The sequence below is a fragment of the Ornithodoros turicata genome, chromosome 5, assembly GCF_037126465.1.
Source record: "Ornithodoros turicata isolate Travis chromosome 5, ASM3712646v1, whole genome shotgun sequence".
NCBI classification, from domain to species: domain Eukaryota; kingdom Metazoa; phylum Arthropoda; class Arachnida; order Ixodida; family Argasidae; genus Ornithodoros; species Ornithodoros turicata.
The window spans coordinates 35491721-35513531 of record NC_088205.1 but is presented as its reverse complement, the minus strand read 5'-3'; the positions used below and the strand labels follow the sequence as shown (position 1 = coordinate 35513531).

Here is a 21811-nt window from a genome sequence, read left to right as displayed (position 1 = left end):
TAGGTCAGCCCTCGTTTAACGATGTACCCCGTATAACGAAGGAATTCGCGATTACCGTCAATATCGTTATACGCGGGTTTCACTGTACTACCGCTTTGGATGCACCTTCAGAGTTTCTGGCCTTTTCCCTTTAACGACGTTCTACTGTATCTTGTTCTATTATGTACCTCTTCCACACATGTAGTGTCCTTGGACTATACTAAAACAAATAAATGAAGCAACTTACACCATCGGGAAAATCCAAGTTAAGCCGGAATAGGGGCTTCCTGCGGCAGATTCCTTTGGTACCGACTCCTGGATTCGGACTTGACTCCTTCGGTGGCAACTCCTTCTTAGTAGACATTTTCTTTCGCTTTGCTCCAACATTTGGAGTCTTCTCTGCCGTGGAGGCCGCAATAGAGCGACCTCCACTAGCCCCTAAAAAATGATCATCTTCTGGTTGCCGGTCGTTGCTCTCGTCTAATGGAATAGACTCCTCTGGAACAGACTCCACAATGTGAAGCAGGGCTTCCCCACTCGACTGTGTGTCATCTTCGTCATCAACCCACCCTGGGTCCACTCCTCCTTTGGACATTTTTTCGTCTTCAGCCGAAGGACATCTTTCACAAGATGACCCAGCTGCGTTTTCCAAGTTTTCCCGTTCAACAATGTCGCTGGGTTTAATGTCAATATTGGACACATTGACTTTAGTGTCCTGTTCCTTCACGACATCATGTTTTGCTTCGGAATCTGTGCACTGCTTCTCACCACTGTAGTCTTCTGTTGTGACTGGGCAGAGAGCAGACTCAGCACAAATCTTTTCTTCCTGCTTCAAGCCACCCATGGGGTCTTCCTCTGTGGCCTTCTCGCATTCAGCTACAACCACTGGAGAAGACTCCGAGGCAGTACCTACACCTTCTTCAGAATCACTCCGAAACATTTCTACAGGCTCTACATCAATTGATTGATGGGTGTCCACTTGATCAGCTTGTGTGTGAGCCTCTAGCTCCAATGCCACTGATTTGTGATCAGTTTCTGAATGGAAATCCATTTCCATGGGCTCTCTATGAATAGCTGGTGGGGATCCAGGACATTCTGACTGTATGCAAGGTTGCAAGGTGCCTGTAAGGTGATCAATTTCTACTGACTGTGTGTCTATTACTGGTATGGTTAGCTTGTCCATTTCACTCTGGGGATCTGTTGCCGTAGTTTGTGCATCGACTTTTGCCTGTGAATCAATTTGCAGAGGTTGCACAGCAAGTTCTAGTTGAGTATCCGCTTCCACAAGGTGTGTGCTAACTTGTGATTGAGAGTTCATTTCCACAGGATTTGTATGAATTTCAGTCTGAAGATCTATTTCCATGTGTTGTATGTCAACTTCCTTTTGGGGTTCCACAGGATGTCTGTCAATTTCAGCTACATATTCCATTTTGAGAGCCTCTCGATCCAATTGCACAGACTGAATTTCCAATGAAGGGCTGGGCACGCTGTGAGAACAATCCACAAAGCCTACACTGTGGTCTTGCTCTTCACATTGCATGTCATGTACAGGTGGTGCCACATCTACACATGTATTGGTATCAATAGTAATTTCACCTTGATTCATTACTTCAAGCTCAGAACAGCTTGTTGGCAGCAAGTTGCAATCCAGTGCGTCACTCGCAGATTTTTCACAATAAGGGCTTACTGCCTCTCTTATGTCACCTTGAGTTTCAGATCTGGATTGTGCACTGGCAATGCTGACAGGTTCATAACATTCCGAAGCTTGCTTTGCTTCGCACCCACTCTCAGATTTGGCTACATAACTTGACTCCAGCCCCATGTCCGAAGCAGCAGGGTGTCCCATGTCAGCGCTGCATTCAACAGGCAAGTTTTGTGTGCCAGTTTCATAATCTGTATGAGGGTTGCTGTGTGCATCCCCCTTCACTGTATCTGTACCAGGCATCCCTTCAAGTTCGCTGTGTATTACCTGCTCCACAAAAGAGCCACTGGGTTGTAAACAAGACTCTTCTTGATCAAGGTTCACAAAAACCTCTTGCTTGCTCGTAACAATTTGTGCATATTCCATTTCCGTCTCTGCATTCAGTTGTTCTCTCATTTTTGCAACCCATACTTGTGCACTAGCATCTATATGATCACAGAACTCTGAGATACTTTTAGCTTTGTCTTCTGCTGATTTTGCAGGTTCTGCATGTATTGCACCACCTGAGAGGTTAATCTCTGTGCAAGGGCGAACAGTAAGTATAGTCCTGTAAGGTAACATGACAGGTTCTGTGTCAGGTGCTACAAGGCTAGGTGCAATTTCTGCTGTAGACGGAAGGCAATGTCCGACTGTGGTTTCATTTGTATTATAGTCACACAGAGACTGATCGACACTATGTTCTGTGCCCTCATTGGATATCTCGTCACTTACTCTTGAAATGGCCTCGAAGCATGTGACCTCCTGCTGCTCCTCATAGGGCTCCATAGACACAGCCAGATCCGCGCTCAGCACTCTTGTAGTAGTATTGGATTTTTCTGTCAGCACATTATTCACACAGATGGACATTGTTTTGGCTTCATTTGCACACACTGTTTCTGTTGGTGCACAGACAAGTCTCTTTGGCTCTACATCTGGAGCAACGGGCAACTCAGTTTGCGAAATGTCATCTTCAATGCCTTCAGAGTGGTCAGAGTGGAGCATTATCCCTTTAATATCACCATCCAGTTCCGCCTGTTTATTATCTTTCTGGATTGGACTGATCACAGAATCTATAACAAGATCTTTAGAGGTATTTTGGTTGTGTTCAACCTGAGAACTTTGCACCAGAACTTCCGCAGAGTCATTTTGGTTTGGATTTGTCGTAGGATCAGTCAAAAGGGCTCTTTCCACACTACCTTGGCTCATGTTTGACAAGTAGTCTGGCACATGACCTTCTTCAGTGTCATTCTGAACTGAACTGTCAACAGAGCTCTGCATAACAACCTCTGTGCTATCTTTGTTTGGATTATCAACACAATCCACCACCAGATCGCCGGAGTTCCTACGAACTGGATTGACTACAGTGTCCTGCACAATAGATCCTTCAGTGCTATCTTGGTTTGGACTGTCTATAGAATCCAGCACCAGATCCTCTTCAGTATGTTGTACTGTGTTGGTCACAGAGCCCTCCACAAGGGATCCTTCACTGCTATTTTGGTTTGGATTATCTGTAGAACCCAGCACCATATCTTTTTCAGTGTTATTTTGCATTGTATCGACCACAGAGTCACGCACAAGGGCCCCATCACTGTTATTTTGCTTTGGATCACCTAGAGAATCAAGCACCAGGTCTCCTCCATTGCCAGTTTGTATTGGATCAGCTACAGAGTCTTGCCCAAGAACTCCTTCAGTGCTATCCAGGTTTTGACCATCTAGAGAATCAAGCACTACAGCTTCCTTGGTGTCATTCTGGTTTAGATTGGACCCAGGGTTCTGCGTGAGGTCTCGTTCAGTGCATCCTTGAGTACCACTTGGGACTGGATTTGCCACAGTATCCTGCACCTGGGCCACTTCAGTGTAAACTTGGACTGGAATAGCCACAGAAGCTGGTACAACATCTCCTGCAGTGTCCTTGCTTGGATTGGCTATGAAACTCTGCACCAGCATGTCTTCCGTGCTGTCTGACCCAAGATGCATGGCTGACTCAGAGTCTGCTTCTGTCTCATCCATTTTGCTTTGGCTTGTGTCAAGTTCTGCACCATGCTCTCTACTGCAGTGAGTTTCCTCTGTAGCACTTTCTGTACCGGGGGCATTATCAACGGCTGATACGCCACATGCAATAGGTTCAACATAATGGTCGTCCCTATACTCTCCTTCCAGTACAGATTCCTCAAGAGGCGCATTCTCAACAGAAGGGTATTGCAATGATGCAGGCAGATGTAAGAGGGCATGGTCAGTAGTCTCTTGAGGACAGGGCACTGGGGCTGAGAAATCATCTTCATCTGATGAGTATCCACGGTTGGCACAAACTATGCTTACTGCAATGCTCCTGGGCATTGTCGTTGGTGCTGCTGGTATTGCAGGTGCTGCAGGTATTGGAGGTGCTGCAGGTGGGGCAACTTGAGCTGGCACACTGCATACCCTTAGTGTAGATTTCTTTAAGATAGCTGGACTAACCCTGCAAATAGAGAAAAACAAGTAAGGGACATACGCACACAGCCAAATACCAAAAGCTATTGTACCAAAAATAACAGTACACACAATTAATCATTCATGCAATAAAATTTACACTTTACCAAAGTACTAACTACGTACAATGGGTTAAATTACACATGGATCTTCGTATGAAGCAGCACTCTGTTTTATACCCTTTCTTCTGTCATTTTTGGGCCTACGAGGGCAACTTGAAGGTTATTCGAATATATTCAACGTAGAAAAAAACAATGCTTTGATCCGAAATTAAATATGGAATTCCATATTCAATCGATAATTTGAATCAAATACACAATTATCCGCTTTGGTATTTGAAAACTCTGAATATTTACACAGCCCTACATTTTTAGACATAATTGATTATCCCAGCCTTATATTTATATTTGTGTATTTCTGTCTTTTACTTCATTTTGATTCCCCATTATTCTACCTCTGGCATCCTAAAGAGAGAGATAGAAATCCTGAAGTTCTGAACTGCTCAAGTTATGTTCTTCCATAGTTGCTCAGGATGTTACATGTGCAAGAATATTCAATCAAGTTATCCTCTATGAATAGATCAGGAGGAGCTGCTTTTACAATTTCCAAGTGTCCAGAAGCAATGGGAATTCTGTTCACTTTATCTGTGCAAGAATGTGTAGAGCATGTTCGTTGGGACTGAACATGGTGGGTGCCCCCAGTGCATTCTCCACTATGTTCACTTTATCTGTTCTTCATTTATGGTTCTCAGTGTTTATCCCTCAAGATGGTTGATATATCTAGGAATTGAATTTGTGCTTGCCTCGGTATTCCACCAATACATTCCAGTCATACAGACAGTGATGTGATTGGCCTAAGCCACACCTTCTGGAGCAGGAAAAAATTTGTTTTGGAGCAGATATGCTACATCATCATGCGCAGTGATATACACTTTATCTTCAATATACTTTCGAAACAGTGATATGGTCACCGAAGCCAAAGGCAAACTCCTTGTAAAGACTGTCATGTGCTGCAACCAGTTGAAGTAACTTGCGTGTAATGACAAAATTTAGACCACGATTTTCAATAATATTTGCACACAGCGACAGAATGCTGTGAAAATTCGAATATTTCAAGTGGAGTATAACAGAGAATTGAATATAGATTACTGCGAAGAATCTCCCATTAGTCATATTCTGATACTTTGCAGGTACAGTGCCAAATATAAACGAAACCTTTACTTGAGTTCCTTGGTAAAATTGAGCCTAGCTGGCTTGGTATTTATCTTTTTTTTTCTTCTTTCGTTTACTTCTAAGCCTTTTTGACATAGAGGTAATTGTTAAATTATTCCCAAAGGACGCGCTATTCTATGTTACCCCTGTTTTGGAATCGTGTGTATTTATTTGAGACTGCATAGCCTATCCTCGCAGTTCAACATTTCGCTTGTGTGTTCATTATATTAAATGAAATATTTTGATCGATTGACTGATTGAAACAGCTAAAAAATGCCACAGCGTGCTGACTGATGGGAAAGTATAGTGTGTGCTCTTAAAACTATGACATCGTTTTAGTAACCTCCACGCTCAGTTTGTCCACTGTCCTTTCAAATAGTGCGAGAATAACATATGCTGAACAAATTCAATATTTATTTCAGGTTTCTCGTTCCACAACACCAACTAACTCATGGTCTATTACAAGCGTTCTTGCCAGCTTTTGCGTAATCGCGTTAGTGACGTCATGTGACAAAAGCGACAAGTTACGGCAACACAGCACAGAAACACGGCAATCGTTTGAGAAATGAAAGGAAGAGTGATAGTGATTGGACCTGCGTCTTCCATCCGGTCATATTCCTAATCCTTCCGCTGGGACAGAATCTCCTCTCTTATCTCTATCGCTTTACTATTGCCTGGATGCAACAAACTCACAAGCAGTTTCACCCTTCAAACAACGCATGTCAGGAAAGTGTTTCCTAACAGCAGGATACCGGATTAGCATTTGCAAAACAGAAGCAAAGCCATATGAATAGGAGACGCGGCTACTGTCCTACGGTGACTTGCGCTGCCCGCTGACTAGACACATGCTAAACGACCAGGGGTGCTCAGCTGGAGGCTTGCCTTCGCTTTTAACGGCGCAAGCGGATGTTTGGTGCAGGCTTGGTGCAGATTCCCGATATCTTGCGAAAATGTAGCAGGGTTGACCCCTTGGCGCAGTTTGGCGCAGTTTGGCGCAGCAATCACGTCACTGAGAACAGTTTATGAACAACTCTCCAACCTGTAGTATTTAGTGCTCTGTAGTACTCAGGCTCCTACAGGTAATTATTTACATGCCAAAATGCTAATAATTAGCTTCCATTCATTTCTAGTACTCTCCAGAAAACCCTCGCTAATAGCATGCTACTCAAATATGGCGTCACTCTGGCCCCAATAGAGATGCCTCATTTTTGTCTTATAGACTTTCCATGGTATTCATCCAGCGTAGCTTCAGGATGCATACTAAGAAACAAGTAATATACAGTGCAATCCCGTTAATTCAAACTCGAAGGGGACAGAAGATTTGTTCCAATAAAGTGGAGTTTGAAGTAAAAGGAGTTGCCTCGAATGAGGGCTTGATGCATTGGGAGTGCACGCTAGCTAAGTCAGGCTACCCTAGCTGGATTGCTAGGCCTTCACGGCGGTCATGCGATGGCAGAAATATAAGAGGCTGTTTCTTTCCGGAATATTTATTTACCGACAAGCATCAAAACAGCTCAGGACAAAAAATAATCTTATACATGACTGCTTTGGCTTGTGCTGCCTTTTTCTTGGCTATGTAGTCAACAGGAAGTCTTGATCCCCTCAAAACCGCGAGGCTTGCCGCTTGCTTGCTTTGCCGACGCTGAGTACGCAGCATCGTTCCACGCCGGTTGTATTTGCGCACACTGTTACAGTGATTCGTTCCTTATTCCTCTTTTCCTCTGGCAGAGGTATTGCTTTTATGAGAAATGAACTAAAAGTGTCCCCGACACGCCAGTGCCTGCGCTTCGGAGCCGATGCGTAGTTGGATGCGGCCTTGCAAATTGTTCGAATAAACCGGTGCACACGTTCATATACAGTGAAACCCGCGTATAACGATATTGACGGTAGTCGCGAATTCCATTGCTATACGGGGTACATCGTTAAACTAGGGTTAACCTAAATAGCGCATCCCCGACACCACGTGTAGTAAAAGAAAAAGAAACAGATGCTGAAAAAACACGAAGCTGTGTGGCTTGGGAAAACAGCGACCAAAACTTGTGGAGGGAACATATCGGGACAACTTCTGGCAGCATTACACGTCACCATTTTGCAAGTCGACTTCACCTAACGTCTGTGTGCTTTAGGTGAAGCTCGCTTTAGAACACTGTCGCGTGGGTGGAGCTAGAGTCACTAAATAAGCTACACTTCAGAGTATCGACACTGAGTTCCAAGAGCGAGCATGCGCCATCTTGTTTCCACGCCACGCTACCCACGCGCACGCACACTGCGAACCTTAGCACACAATGCCATCTATCATGCGCGGGTGAAATGTTCCTTTCATTTGCAAGCAGCGGTTGACGGCCTTGAGCTCACCTTGACATCCTCGGGACGCTCTGGTTGACAATACATGAATTATCGCACAACAATCATACACGCTTCTCTATCCCACAGGGAGCATTATGTTAGCCATCTTTGATCCTCAAATGGGGATGGTACCGGGTGGCGCGGAAACAAGATGGCGCTCCTGCTCTCCCTTGGACCTCAGTGTCGATATTCTGAAGCGAAACTTATTTAGTGACTCTAGGTGGAGTGCACGTACTGGGTCTTTTGAATCATCTTGCGAATTTGGGAAGCATTGCCCAAATACGGAGACACAAAAGCATTACCACTGACCTCTTGCACTGACAGTATTAAAAAATGAACAGTCGCTGTCAATTTTCTTGCCTCAATTTTAATTTTGGTTTAATTCTTTTGATATGAATTTTTTCCACTAGCCTGTGAGATTCATATCATTGAGATTCTACTGTACCTTACACACACGGGACAGCGTCCAACATCGTTATAATAGTACTCAGAACCGCGGTCTCCATCGCTGTACGCGAGTCGTTTCCTCATAGAAGCAATATATATTTTGACGGTAAAATCATAAACCATCGTTTTACGAGGGATATCGTTATCAGCGGGTTTTACTGTATTCGAATTACTGGGTGTTTTCCACTATCGAAATATACATGGCTTTGTCTGGACCCGGGCATCAGTTCGAATTATCCGGTGGTTTTAATTAAGTGATTTTGAACGTGATTGCACTGTGCTAACTCTCTTTCTGAAGCTAATTAAACTGCAGTCAAAAATTTGGAAAGTAAATCAGAATATAAGACTACAAAGTCAAAGACGAACATTTTGAAGCTGTTCCAGATTTTTCTGACACGAAGGACATGATGGCAAAGCCCAGAGAGTAATTTTTTTACAATCCAGGCTCGAGATGCTAGAAGTAGGTAATCCTTTAGAAACCAAAAGTTAGAAGGGAGTATCTGAGTACCTAGGCCATATAAGCATCAATTACTAGATGTCTACATTATGGGCATAGTTGTTGGGAAAACAAGATGATGAGAACTGAGACAATGATGTTGCATCTTGGATTTGTTTTAGCTTTCATTGAACGAGCTATGCGTAGATATAAACTATTCTGAACAGTATTCAAAAGTGCACTGTCACAAACTTGCTTTTCCGTCAGCCAGTCCCTTCCTGAGAAGGATGACATATCACCAACGAAAGGCTCGAACACTCATTTTCGGCAAATGGTACGCTGAGAGCATACAAGTGTGTATAGAAAATTGCCACAGCTCCAATCAGGGCTTGCATACATACTCTAACTGGCACTTTCCACATCTTTCCTGAAATGTGTCTCAACAACCCACCTTGGTCTTTGCAGCGGCAGATCGTCTGTCTGGCAGGCAGAGTCCACCTTTACCACACCAAAGAAGCGGTCAACCTCACTCCGCTCCAGGATGGAACGCTGAGCCAGTTCCGTCTGCAGATAGCGTCCTCCAGCCGTGGCTGCAGCATGTACAGCTATACGGTCCTGTGGTTGTTCTGTCCTGGTTGCCAGGTCACCCAGGGCATCCAGGAGGTTGGGATCCCTGAGCAGGTCACTGTTTGCACGTTCTGACCGCACTATTACCTGCACAGTTAAACCTCGTAAGCGGCAGGCGGAAAGGGTTACCACAGCATCCCCATTTCGCCTCCCTTGCACCTGCCTCTCATAGAAAAGTAGTTACTTTGACGAGTAGCTTGGGTTTGAGTCACTTTCCAGTAGCAGTTACACTTACTACTGTTGCAAGTAGTAGACCAAAGTGTCACTTTGAGAGTGCATCACATGCCCGAACTTATATAGTGCCTTCATACACAAAACTCCCAGGCAAAAACATTCAAAGAAACGAGAAATTGGTCTAAAAGCTGCAGGTTGCGGCAAAAGCAATTCAAAAGCATTTTTTTTAAAACATGTGTCCCTCGAAGAGACATTTGACAGCACCTGAACCGTTCTGGAGTTTGGTGCTGGTGGTCGTGTTGGTCTCCTGGTGGCTGTCCTGTTCCCACGTGGCCTAGTTGTAGGCTGGCGGATAGGAACTCGAGGTAGTGAAGCCGTATCTAAAATTGACAGTGACGAGTCGTGGCTTGAAGGCTGCCCGTCTTCTGCCAACTGGTTCTCGTCCAATGCTAGCTCCTCAGAAGACAAGGTAATATCCTGCAGTTGCCACATCAAAGTGTTAAATTTGGCGTACTCCTTCATATGCAGATGGTAGCAGAAAAGATCAATAATGTTATAAGGGCAAAAATATGTCAGTTGCTGAGCATGAAGAAAAGAGAAAATGAATTTGTTAAGAAAACTCTGGATAATGAAATAATGGGTGAAATGGTGCCCGAACGTCTGAAGAATCCAAAGCTCAGATGTAGATATCATAATCTTGGAAACTTTACGTAAGCTTGGTGGGCACACATGTTCATTTTTCAAACTGCATACCAGTCCTACTATAATTCATTTTAAAAAAGTACACAAATTAGTATGACCTCACACGTGCAATATTCGCGACACCCCTACCTATTAAAAAAAGAAAAAAAAGGGGAAAAAAAATTTGTTTATGAGCTCACCTGCTTCAGCGTCACAAAATGTATCTGGTACTCGCCATCGCATACCACTCATCGCAAAAAGCTAAAACCTATCATCTTCATGGCATGAAAGTAAGTGATTCAAATGCAACTATTACAATCTCAGAGGAAATATGGTGACAATACTAACCACCTCAATCATTTAAAAGGCATTGAGGACTGAGACAATGTGGTTTTGCATCAATGTAGCATCACCAAATGTAGACTATTCATTGACAGGGTGTAACCAGGATGTGACCCAGCAATTATGGCGATGGTCACGCATATTGGCATGTTGTACGGCAAACTAGCAAAAGAAGACATGCAGAAAGTGCCTCTCCCGAATTATGCGTACGAAGCTTCGTCAAGTCTCTGACTAAAACGTGCACGTTACCATAAAGCTGGTAATTTCCCCCACTAACACTGTGCAGCTGCCTGTGTATGCGTACTCGGAAATGCTCATAAACAAGACTGATAAAGAGGCATAGATGTCATAAACACGCACTCTTTTGAGATACATTGTTTGTGTGCAGTTATTAAAGATGACAATCTCGGGTACATTCAAAATCAGAGAGAAATGCCTCTGGCTTTTCACTAGGATAAAATTTCAAAACGGGACCCAATAAGATGCCTGATTGAGCATCACATACATAGCCATCTTGTTGGACAATGTTGCCTCACAACATTGGATTCGCATCACTAGCCACTCCAGAGAATGCGCTATATACATACATGATTTTGATTATTAAAGGGGCCTAAAACGCAAAAATTTATGTTAGCCGTATCAAAGTTTCCGCAAAAGGAACGTGGTTCACTTTCCTTCCTCTGAAGCAGAGAAGGGTACGTCACCTCCAGGACAGTCAATTGTCCAAGGAAATGTATTGCGAGAACATCCCGTTCCAGCACTTCTTTGTCAGATCAATGACGTATGAGGAGAGCTCAGACTTGGCTGCGACACTTGGAGATACACCTCATCGAAACGCATATTCTGTAGTAGTGGCTGCCAGAGCTACTATGCCACTATAAGGCTATTACCAACTGCAAGCGGAGCAGTACAAATCAGATTGCAGATGTGTGCACACAAGAAGCTAGAGCAGTGTTGGGACTGTCAAGTCCATCTCTTGCACAACGTTGTTCCTGACAAAAGTACAGTTTCAAGTGGAAGAATTCTTGTTACAAATCCATATGTCACCTTCATTGGCAGATGGGATATTTTGCCATTTTGACTTGGAACTTCTCGTTGCCCACACCTCACAGCGACGTGCATCGCAAAACAGCGTGTAGTTGCACTTCTTCTGTTGCAGTAAAAGTATATTTGAACTAATGAGCCTTGAGTACAGAATATGCCTGCTCCCAGTAGCCTATGAAGCCCACAAACAAAAACCCCTTTAGAGTCCCTTTAATATTCACTTTAATGGCACCAGCCAGCAGGCATCACATACGAGGGTTGGATGAAAAGTTCTGTGCCCACATATGATGCTGTTGTGCAAGAGTGATTACGCTTCACGTATGTTCCATATAGTCCCCCAGCAATTCAACACACTTTTCCTTTCTGTGCTCAAGCTTTGCCAACCATTCGAAAAAAAAGAATTCTTCTTGAGAGTCGCAGCACACATCCACACCAGCCATGATGGCAATGTCTGTTGGAAAATGCTTTCCTTTCAGCATTTTTTTTTTTCATGGTGGGGAACAAGTGAAAGCATGATGGTGCAAGGACTGGCAAATAAGGGGGTGCGGTAGCGGTTCGAAGCCACAGGCGTCGATTGCTTCCAGGGAACGGCATGCTGTGTGGCAGAGCGCATTATCCTGAAGGAAAATCATGAAGATTTTGGGGTACCCATACTGCGGAAATCTTCCACGTGTGCAATTTCGACTGGATCATGGCATGCACAAGTTCATGTGACGTTCCCACTTGTTCTGCTAACCAGCGCAAAGTCACTCGACGATCCTGCATGATGAGGTTCTGCACATGTGTCACGTTGTCTTCCATCATCGCGCTCCTTGGACGACCAGAATGTGGTTTGTCTGTGATGGCCTGCTGTCCGCTTTTCAACTCAGTCACCCATCTTTTCACTGTTGCATAATGAGGAGCGGAGTCCTGCAATGTTTTCTGCATGGATCTCGCTCAGCGTTAGCCCCTTCAAAAACAGGTAGTGGATCACAGCGCGGACCTCTCTGCTAGAGTTTGTCAATTCGACTAATGTTTACGGCCGCCGTCCGGTGGCGGCACCTCATATTCAGATAAAACTTGGCTGGTAGTATGGAAAAGGGTTGCCCTATTATAGAAAAAAAAGTTTTGTCATTTCACACAGGATCCTTCACATTTAGGCGCAAAACTTTTCATCCAAACCTCGTATGCGGTGTCCACAGATAGTAAGAAAGCAGTGAACAGAGATGAAATATGCAGTGATAGTAAATTACAGTAAATGTTCGCAGGGGCCACATACAAGTTTACTACTATACATAATAAGAACTTCACTGAAGCAGAAGAACTAAGAAAAAGTATCAGAAACAGTAATAGGAAAGCACACACTGCACATGTCACAATAACAAAAAGCAGCATTCAGGTCTATAAAAATTGCTGCTGCCTCCAATCTTAACAAATGTATTTCACCCACAAACTCATTCATGCTTATGTTTTCTATGTTAACCGCAGTGCACTACTGTACTGTGAGAAACTAAATTAGCTATGTGTGTCGTCTTCTGTGTCTCTCGGTCTTCTTCATGGATAAATCAGCTTACTTTTGCTATTCATGCTATGTAAGCTTTAATGAGCAAGTTTGCTTCTGCACTGCGCAGAAAGACTATGATGGACTAATACTGCAGTGTACTGACACCAACTTATTTGGTATGTTATAAAGTACACTAGTACACTGCATGCAAATTATGCAGTAATACACACCTTTAATTACTTCAAAATGCAATTCTTCCTTGACAGACAACACACGTGAATGCCGTTGAGCTCACCTGCTGATTGACACAGTCACGTGGAAGTTGTAGGGGATCGTCATCTCCCTGCTGAGGCCGTCGAAAGAGCTCAGACGTGGGTCCCACTGGTTGATCCCAGGCACGAGAATATGTACGTCGGCGCACCTCAAACTCACGGGTACTGGGTACGGGTGCTGGCACCTTCTTGGCAGGGGGTTCATTGTTGGTTGGGGCTCTACGTCTGCGATACATACCAGGAGTCTTCTTGCGTGGCGCTTCACTGTGTAACAGGGCTTTCATGGTAGGATGCTCCTCAGGGATGTGCTCCTGAAGCGCATTGCTAAGGGTGAGGAATTGCTCATCGCAATATGGACACTTTTCCATGCCTGATCCATCGACACCTGGGCAAGAGAGGTAGTGCCTCTCCATCATGGTCATGGAGGAGAAGCGTGCGAGACACCCAGTTATGGGACATGCTATTTGCTTCTGTTCCAGTAGTTCATCCAGCCACCGCATTTTGACAGCTCGAGTCACTATGCGTGGGGACAAAGCGCTCCTGCGAGGAAAAGCCGTAAACTGTCAGCTTCCTCACAATTCTGCATTCTAGGAATGAACAATGCCACTGTATCGCAGTAACAACATTGCATACTCCGAGCCACCGAATTACTTAATAGCACACATAAACACACAACCAATTGTTTGGCATGGAGGTGTTGTGAAACCTAGAAGTGCAAAATACCCATTTTAGAATCGAACCTTGACCTGGATGTGGATAGGGCAATGCATGAATACAAGACTTTTCTTACCCAGTTCCCAACATTTGATTTTGTGTGTCTAGTCTCCATTCCAAGAGGAAAGCTGTCACAGAGACACGCTTGTACGTGTTGGGACAAAAGTTTACGGAACACGCGAGCAGTGTACTTTATCCCAGGTGCGACACCCTAGAGGCTGCAGGAAGGAGGTGAGTTCACTGTTGCGGAGGGTTGGAAGGGTGCGCTGATACGTGGCGCAGATACGCTGATAAGGGTGTGTGTGCTAGCAACACACTGCAGTAGATTCCACTTCGCAGGCACCCTCAAGCGACACCAGAACTGCCACTGTGGGTCGCTAACAGCGCACCCTTCCACCCCTCCGAAACAGTCAACTCACCCGCTTCCGGCAGCCGCTAGGGTGTTGCAACAAAGAAAAAGTATGTCACTCGCGTGTTCCGTAAACTTTTGTCCCAACCCAACGTGTACTCTAATGGACTGTAGCTTGTAGACCCACCTTTTTTTGTGCGTCACTTCGGCTATTCCCTGGAAGAGGCACTGTGAGGCACTGGGCTGAGGAGCAGAAGCAACCTCAACGCAGGGCTCCTGACACACGATGGGGGTCTCTGCTGGCAACAGGTCCTCACCCACAAGAGCATCTCCAATGAGCAGACCACTGGCTTCCTGAGGAATGAGGATGATCGTGCCTGTGCCGTCTAGCTCCATGTTCGAGTATGCTAGGGCTTCCAGCTGCTGTGCTTCCCCCATCACTTCCCCGTTGCTGACGCCCTCGCACTGAAAACAATTGTCGCTTTTCATCAAACATTTCAAGGGCTCTGTGCTTACTTTAGTCACTGTATTCATTTAAAACTTGGGCCAGAGAGTGGCAATTCACTGGAACATCAAATGTAACGTTTTGCTGGTGAAAGTACCATACATTAATCCACGAAGGAACTGGTGGATCTAGTTTTCCGCCAACCGTTGGTAGTGGTGGTAAGAAACTTTGTAGCATAGACACCGAAGTTCACGAACTATGGCACATAATACGTTTTACAACTCCAGATTATTAGGAGCCATTCGACGAGAAATTGTACTGTTCGGATGCTGTTAAGGGAAAAAAAACACGAAATTTGCGCCATTTCTCCGTCAAAATTTGTGGCAACTGCACTATAGCACAAGCACTGCAACCCTTCGTTACGTTGCAGTAGTGTTCCATCATCAAAGTTGATGAGAAATGAGTGTTATGAGGACAGAAAAGTGTGTACTAAATTACTCCATCCAGAAACAGAAACAGAAAAATAATAAGGAAAACTAACAGCATGCTCGAGAAATCTTTGTGTAGCAGGGTTAACTTGATGACCAGTGATCATATTATGTCTGTGCGACCAGTTCTTCAGGCACGCAGGTTTAATATTTTCCGGCAACAGCGTGACCACAGGGCCACTAGACGTAACAAAGCTACTTACGGGCACTTGCTAGTGATTGTGAACTTTAAATTCACTCCAGCGTACCGTCTCAGAAACTACAACCAGCTATTCACAGATGTCGCACACCTCGACGACGCAGCAAGTCGGGTCGTCGTTAGATAGCCCTCCTCTAGGTAGCGCTAGAATAAAAGCAAGAACGAACCAATCAACCGCTGAGTAGGCGTTCAATATTTTTACCGTCTATCCGAATTCCCATGCGAATTCCGAACACACGAACGAAGCGCATTATGCTTTGGTTTTGTTGCTTTAGTGCAAGCATTTCCTTTGTTACAAAAAAATGTTTATTTTTTTATTATACGCCAACTATCAGGCCACAATTGCGTCGTGAAGTTGGCGCATCATAATTATCTTTGCACTCCTTTTTTGTTCGCAATGTAGGGTGCGTTCCAAAACAAACCCTCGAGTCGAGTAGGTCACATGACCGAGTTGTACCATGTGACCACAGAGTACGCACCCGGTCGAGTAGCTATGGGAACGCATGGGGGACACCGAAGATGGAGGCCGGTGTCATCACAGCTCTCATCTCGCGCGCGTCAGATTTATTTTACAGAGACGACGATAACGACGACTAAGAATGTATTGTGAGCTGTTTACGGGAGTCACCATGCCCCGTCAGACATAGTTGAACTCTGTCTTGTCGGCCCAGTGGGCATTTGGCTTCACTTTGTGTATATAGTTACTTGTTGCAGTTGCATTCAGAGATTCCTTGTCTGGTACTATTTCTTCCAAGACACTGCAGAATTATTCTTAAGCCCCTCTATTGGAGAATGAAAGGGAAAAGCAACAGACATTGTCGTGATTTATTTGCTAATTGTTTGTGGGATGGGAGTTTTCACGTACCATTAGCTACCCCAAATGCATAAAGTGGATACATCCCGTAGCATTTCGTAGTCAAAAGAAATAAAAAAAAGAAAAATGATAACATCATGACGACAGAAGATGAAAAATACAAAAGGTGGAAGCTGCTGGTTGGAATCCTGGAACTAAGGTAGTGGTGCGGACGTGGTTTTGGGTCACGGAAATGTCCGCGGCGTCGGAGTCGAATGTGAGCTGAACGGCTGAAGCAAAACATCCCAGGCAGCACAATGTACTGAAAGTCAAGTGCAATAGGGGTGGAGGGGTAGGTGGAAGGCCTTGAACAGACTCGTGAAACTAAATAAAGTTGATAAGACACATACCGTCCACCCCCATTGCACTCGACTTTCAGTACATCGTGCTGCTTGGGATGTAATCAGAGCGCGATGAAGCGGTTTTGATAGCACACCTATCGCGGAGCGCGCAAACGCCTCATGCTTCATTTATCTTGAAAGAAGTCTGAGCTTGGGCGAAAAGACGGGAAATTCGTGACAGAGTTCTGTCGTGTCGTCCCTTCCTTCCACAGCTCAGAATTTAGCCAAGTTCCACCCAAGCATTTATCCGCCAGCTAGCCTGCGCCTATGGTAGTACATATTTTATCTGAAACCTGTTCACACGAACGTACTGACAAACCATCTTACAACTGTGAAGGTAAAGGAAGAAAAGTAAAATTTCATTTAAAATCCCATTTCCAACACACGCACACAAAAGTAATAATAATAATAATGCAGGACAGTAATAGCCCTTGCTCCTAATATAGTTTTGAACGTTTCACATAGAGCTCCGCCTTTACAAGGACCACGTGACTACAAGGCAGTGAAAGAAATAAACATTGCAGGGCAGCTGTTAGTGAACATATGCTAAATAGATAATGGAAAAGCAACGTACATGGAGACAAAATAGAAAAGCGCACCAGCGAGACTCACTTTTTCCTGGGAAATGTATCCGGCTCGCATGTCTTTGGGCGTTCGCCTGGTCCTCAAAAACCATGTCGCACAATCCGCATAGGAAGAGTGTTGCCATTTGGGTGTCCAGTTGTGTGTTGATAACCCGTCGTGGAGGTCGAGGCTTTTTGACAACCACACGTTCAGCTGGTTTCGATGCCGCGCTTTCGCAGAAAACAGCAGACGACAAAAGCATGACGTCATTACTCGGGCGAACCTTCCCTGACCGGCCTTCGGAGGAGAGTTGACTCGAGTTAACTCTCTCCTTACTCTACCTTGTTTTGGAACGCGGGTAGTGACGTCATCGAGTTACTCGACCGGGTTTTGGAACGGCGCTTCGGGTAGAGCGCTACTCCCGAGTTGACTCGAGTAGGTTTTGGAACGCACCCGTAACCTGTGGGAAACTGGCATGGTAACTACTAATGGGGTAAACAACTTTCTTCTGGACATTTAGTTTGTCACCAAATACAAATAGTCTCATCAATTTGCCATTGAAATACATTTTCGAAATTGAACTCATTAAATTGCTTAGTCAATGTAACATCCTTTTTTTTCTTCTTGCTGGAGGATTTGGCCTAGTCAATCACAGAAAACGCTTTGTGGAACGATTGTTATACCTATAAAAGTTGCGCGGAAATTGAGGTTGAGGCGCGGGTATGCGAATGGCGCGCAAAGTCGGGCGCGTCGGGCGTCTGATCAGAGGCGAGAGAGGAGGGCAGTCCCCGCCCAGATGAGAGACAGAAGCTGCGGAAAGAAGGAAAGATATCCCGTGTACGCGCGGGAAAAGTTTTCATAAAGTGTGCGTTCATAAATTTTTCGACTCACCTCAAAAAATTTTCCTATAGTTTTCCTCACCTCACCAAAAAAACTGAAAATTTCCTCACCTCACCTCAAAATAAAAAAGATTTTCCTCGCCTCACCTCAAAAAAATTTTTGTGAACATTTTCCTCACCTCAAACATCACCAGAAAAATTGGCCCTCACCTCACCTCAAATATTGTGAGGTGAGGGTGAGGAAACCCTCACCCTCGCACGCCCTCGTGAGGGTGCCCACCTCTGCTAACTACTGTCGAACTACGTCGAACTGGCCGAACTACAGCCGAAAAAAGTTTGAGGAGGCACTGTGAGGAGGGCGACTGGAGCGCCACTCTGACCCCTACCGTCGGAATGCTACGACATGCTACGACGCCACGACGACTTTCCATCATATCAGATTCTGCGGCCTAAAATCCAGGTGGATCAAAAAGATTAACCAGTATGATAGGAAATACAGCAGGGGAACAAGACGACAGACAGCACGAAGCGAGAAGGAATGGACAAAAATTACAACAGAAGAAATAAACAAAGTCGAACTTGAAGATTGGAGGAAAAACACAGGGAAAAAACACAGTCTTAGGATTTACATGGACCACAAGCCAAAACCGCGAACCTGCACGGAATACAGAGGCGATAGGGGAAGTGCCCTGCTCTTCCAGGCAAGAACAGGATGTCTACTAACGAACACCAGAAGAAAAGAACTGTTTGGTGAGGACATCGACCCTACTTGCTCACTCTGTGGTAAAGCACCTGAAGACTTAAATCACATCCTCCAGGAATGCGACAAACTGCAAGGGGTCACACCGTTGACTGATACGACAAGAAACACAGAAGATATCATGGCGACGCTGTATCGCGAAAACAAAACCGAAAGCGAGAATGCACTCCTAGCGCGAATACAGCGCCATCTAACAAATTGGGAAAAAATGAAGAAATCTGCCATGAAGATCCAAATGAACCAAGAATCACAGAATAACAAACAAATACGACTTCATTGTTAAATGTTATCCTCGCACCTGTGACTTCAAAAGAAGTCTGCCCTGTGACAAAAGGGATTAGGTGTAACTATACTCCATACTCCGACACGCGGCCGCTCTCGCCCCGTACAGATAGCAACGGGTAGGACATGGAGGAAGGACCACTGATCTCGATTGTAAAAGGCTGGATCGCGGATTGGGAGCGCGAGCGTGAAGAAACCGGCCGCCATCTTACGGTGCCCACAACAGTCGCCGCAGCGATCATGGCAACTTCTTGCAATTACGGTCGTACCAACCGTACTGGCAAGGTTACAGGGCCTAAATTTATACAGGTGAGTCACTCTTTATCGACGAATAAATAGGCGTTCATTCTGTATATTTAGTTGACCATTATGAAGTGTTTTTTTGCCCAAAACGAGCACAGGATGCAGGTTGCTTGATCGCTCTTCCGACGTTCAATCGAGCACACTTGCATTTTACCCGGCGGCAAATACAGTTTGAGTGCATAATATGCTTGAAAGAACACGTTACACTACACAGGTAGTGTTGTCATCAATATATGTGCGAGCACTCGAGCGCTTTTTTGCATGCATTGCTAGCATGGTACACGGTGTTCTCTGCGGAAGCAAGTGCCACATTCATTTCTTTGAATTACCTTCGCGCACAAGTTCGGTATTACGTCATAATGAGACCACGATTGTCACCTTTTTTCATGTATTGGCATTGTTTTGTGCCTTGGTTTGATTTGTGACAAAGAATCCTACGTAACGGTGGTGTGGCGCGACTTGTATAACGCCTTTGTCTGAGCTGTATCGTCAGCTTGTTACGATAGTAATAATTTGTAGCGTGTCGTGCTATTTGAAGCAGTTTTTAAGGCAAAAGTGGTCTCTCAATACAGGTTTCGTCATGAGGGCTACCCAGTGAATAATCTGTGTAATGTGATACGGCTGGGTGTACAGGTAAGTATCACGGTCTCATCCACTGGTTTCTACTTTACAGGAAGGAACAACCTCAGTGCACGCACTGTGGTTAGCCTCTCTCAGTTTTACATATTTTCTTACATGTTCACATCAGAAACACACCTTACACTTTAGGCTCCTTCACCCAGCAATATAATAATTAGAGATTATATTTCTTTTTAGAAGAGTTCCCCATATTCTTTTTAGAATAGTTTTTCATCTTTTTAATTTTTAGAAGATACAGGGATTGTAAACCATGTTTTAAACTGATGTTTTAACATTTGTCCAATGCATTTATTAAACAACATATTCATTTTTAACTGGTTGCACCCAAACCAATGTTCTGATGTATTATTTCCTTTGTTGTCGATGCATCATAAAAATTGGAATAATCATCATCAATGCAGGTTACTTCACAGCTGCCTCGACATACTCAAGAAATGGGTGCAGAACCTGCGTAATGCCCACAAACTTTGATTACCACAGCACCTCCAGAAAGTATGTGTCACATGGGATTTTTAAATGTATTCACAGTATATAATACCTTGTATTAACTGTTGTAGATCTAAGCCGTCTCTACAGTACACTCTCAGAAATTAAAACCGTGAGAACCGTGATAATTGTTTCAGTTAATAAACTTGATGTTGTATAAACTTGATATAAAATGTTGAATAATATAATAATATAATGTATGATATAAAATGTTGAATAAACTTGAACTTGTATATTCTCTTTACTCACCGTCAGTGACCTTCTTTACAAAAGCATATCGTGTTGGATTTTTTTTTGTTTACGTTTCACAGACGGGCTACACGAGGGCCAAAATGACAAAATCACAATTGTTTCAAGCTCCAAATCGTCCTGCTGCAATTATCCTGTTGCAGACCATACGTGTGTAGTGCAAGAAGGCCCTTGCACATCAAAATGTAAGATGGGAATCACAGTTAATGCAAAGTGGTTCCTATGAGAGACTTCGATGCTGAACAAAATTGTGCAAACTGCGGAAGGTGCCATAGAAGATATTCAGAAAGCGTGTCTGGTCTCACAACGGTGCTACGACGCTCTCTTTTAGATGACGATGATACTCATTGGAGTTTCAGATGTGCAGCTGCATTTTTTCGAACGTGCTCCACATACCAAGCATGACAAAGTCAGCACTGGATAGCAGGCCCCCGTTCCTAAGCAGCTTTGCTCACGCTGCAGTTGTATTCAGCAAAAGCATGTGAGTACTCGAGAAGGACATTCAGTTTGGCACAACCGCGCCTGCAAATAATCAGAACAAATGAAGGAAGAAACAAACAAACATAGAAGGGCTGTACTTCAAAAAGAGGTAAATCTTGTGTCTCAAGGAGGTGTTACCACTTTTAAGTAACTTAACTGATTAAGCTTACATCACTACCTGATTAACTGTCCTAACGAGCGTGATCTAATTGCGTGAAGTATTTAGGGCTGCTTCGGTGTGTCCATATTTGCGAGGCAAAGGCACCGCAGTCGTTCACTAAAAGACACTTTCTGCGGCGGTGCTTGATATAAATCATACGAAACCGATACTCGGCTAAAACAACGGCTGTGATTCTACAGAACGATCTCTTTCTGCCATGCGAGTATATCCTTTCCCGGACCGTTCTTTATGGAACAATTTTTGTCCAGAACGCAGCACGGGATATTACATACATGGTGGTTGTTAACCTCACATCGTTTTTTGTTGAAATATTGGCTGGGAAACGTACTGTAGTACAATCCCCAGCGCTGCACTGCTGTGACGGTCTAGTTTCGGAATGCAAAACATAACGTAATTAAGAACCGAACAGCAGGACACCTGTGAAACACTGTTAGGATACATCAGTAT

The 21811-nt window shown here is 44.4% G+C and overlaps 1 protein-coding gene and 1 long non-coding RNA gene across 5 annotated transcripts in view; both read right to left on the bottom strand.

Annotated features, from left to right (window-relative positions):
* Window positions 1-18309, bottom strand: part of LOC135394349 (uncharacterized) — a 104312-nt gene extending 86003 nt beyond the window's left edge. Inside the window, exons 1-7 of one of the 3 annotated variants that reach the window (XM_064625052.1) lie at window positions 18237-18309; window positions 15392-15531; window positions 14443-14720; window positions 13216-13732; window positions 9635-9847; window positions 9021-9283; window positions 227-4118 (exon numbers count right to left, since the gene is read on the bottom strand). In XM_064625052.1, coding sequence (XP_064481122.1) covers window positions 227-4118; window positions 9021-9283; window positions 9635-9847; window positions 13216-13732; window positions 14443-14693 — 5136 coding nt within the window. In that variant the 5' untranslated portion in view covers window positions 14694-14720; window positions 15392-15531; window positions 18237-18309. Of the gene's footprint in view, window positions 1-226; window positions 4119-9020; window positions 9284-9634; window positions 9848-13215; window positions 13733-14442; window positions 14721-15391; window positions 15532-17193; window positions 17598-18236 lie in introns of those variants that run through there. The other 2 variants (XM_064625051.1, XM_064625053.1) reach the window with 2 other exon arrangements.
* A 2362-nt stretch (window positions 18310-20671) lies between these two features.
* On the bottom strand, window positions 20672-21460 carry LOC135395513 (uncharacterized). Of its 2 annotated transcripts, none has more exons than XR_010423133.1 (2): window positions 21362-21460; window positions 20672-21225 (listed from the first exon to the last, which is right to left on the bottom strand). It is a non-coding gene; the product is annotated as an uncharacterized LOC135395513 (long non-coding RNA). The 2 variants fall into 2 exon arrangements; XR_010423134.1 differs by lacking the exon at window positions 21362-21460 and adding an exon at window positions 21282-21300.
* Between the last annotated feature and the right edge of the window lie 351 nt (window positions 21461-21811).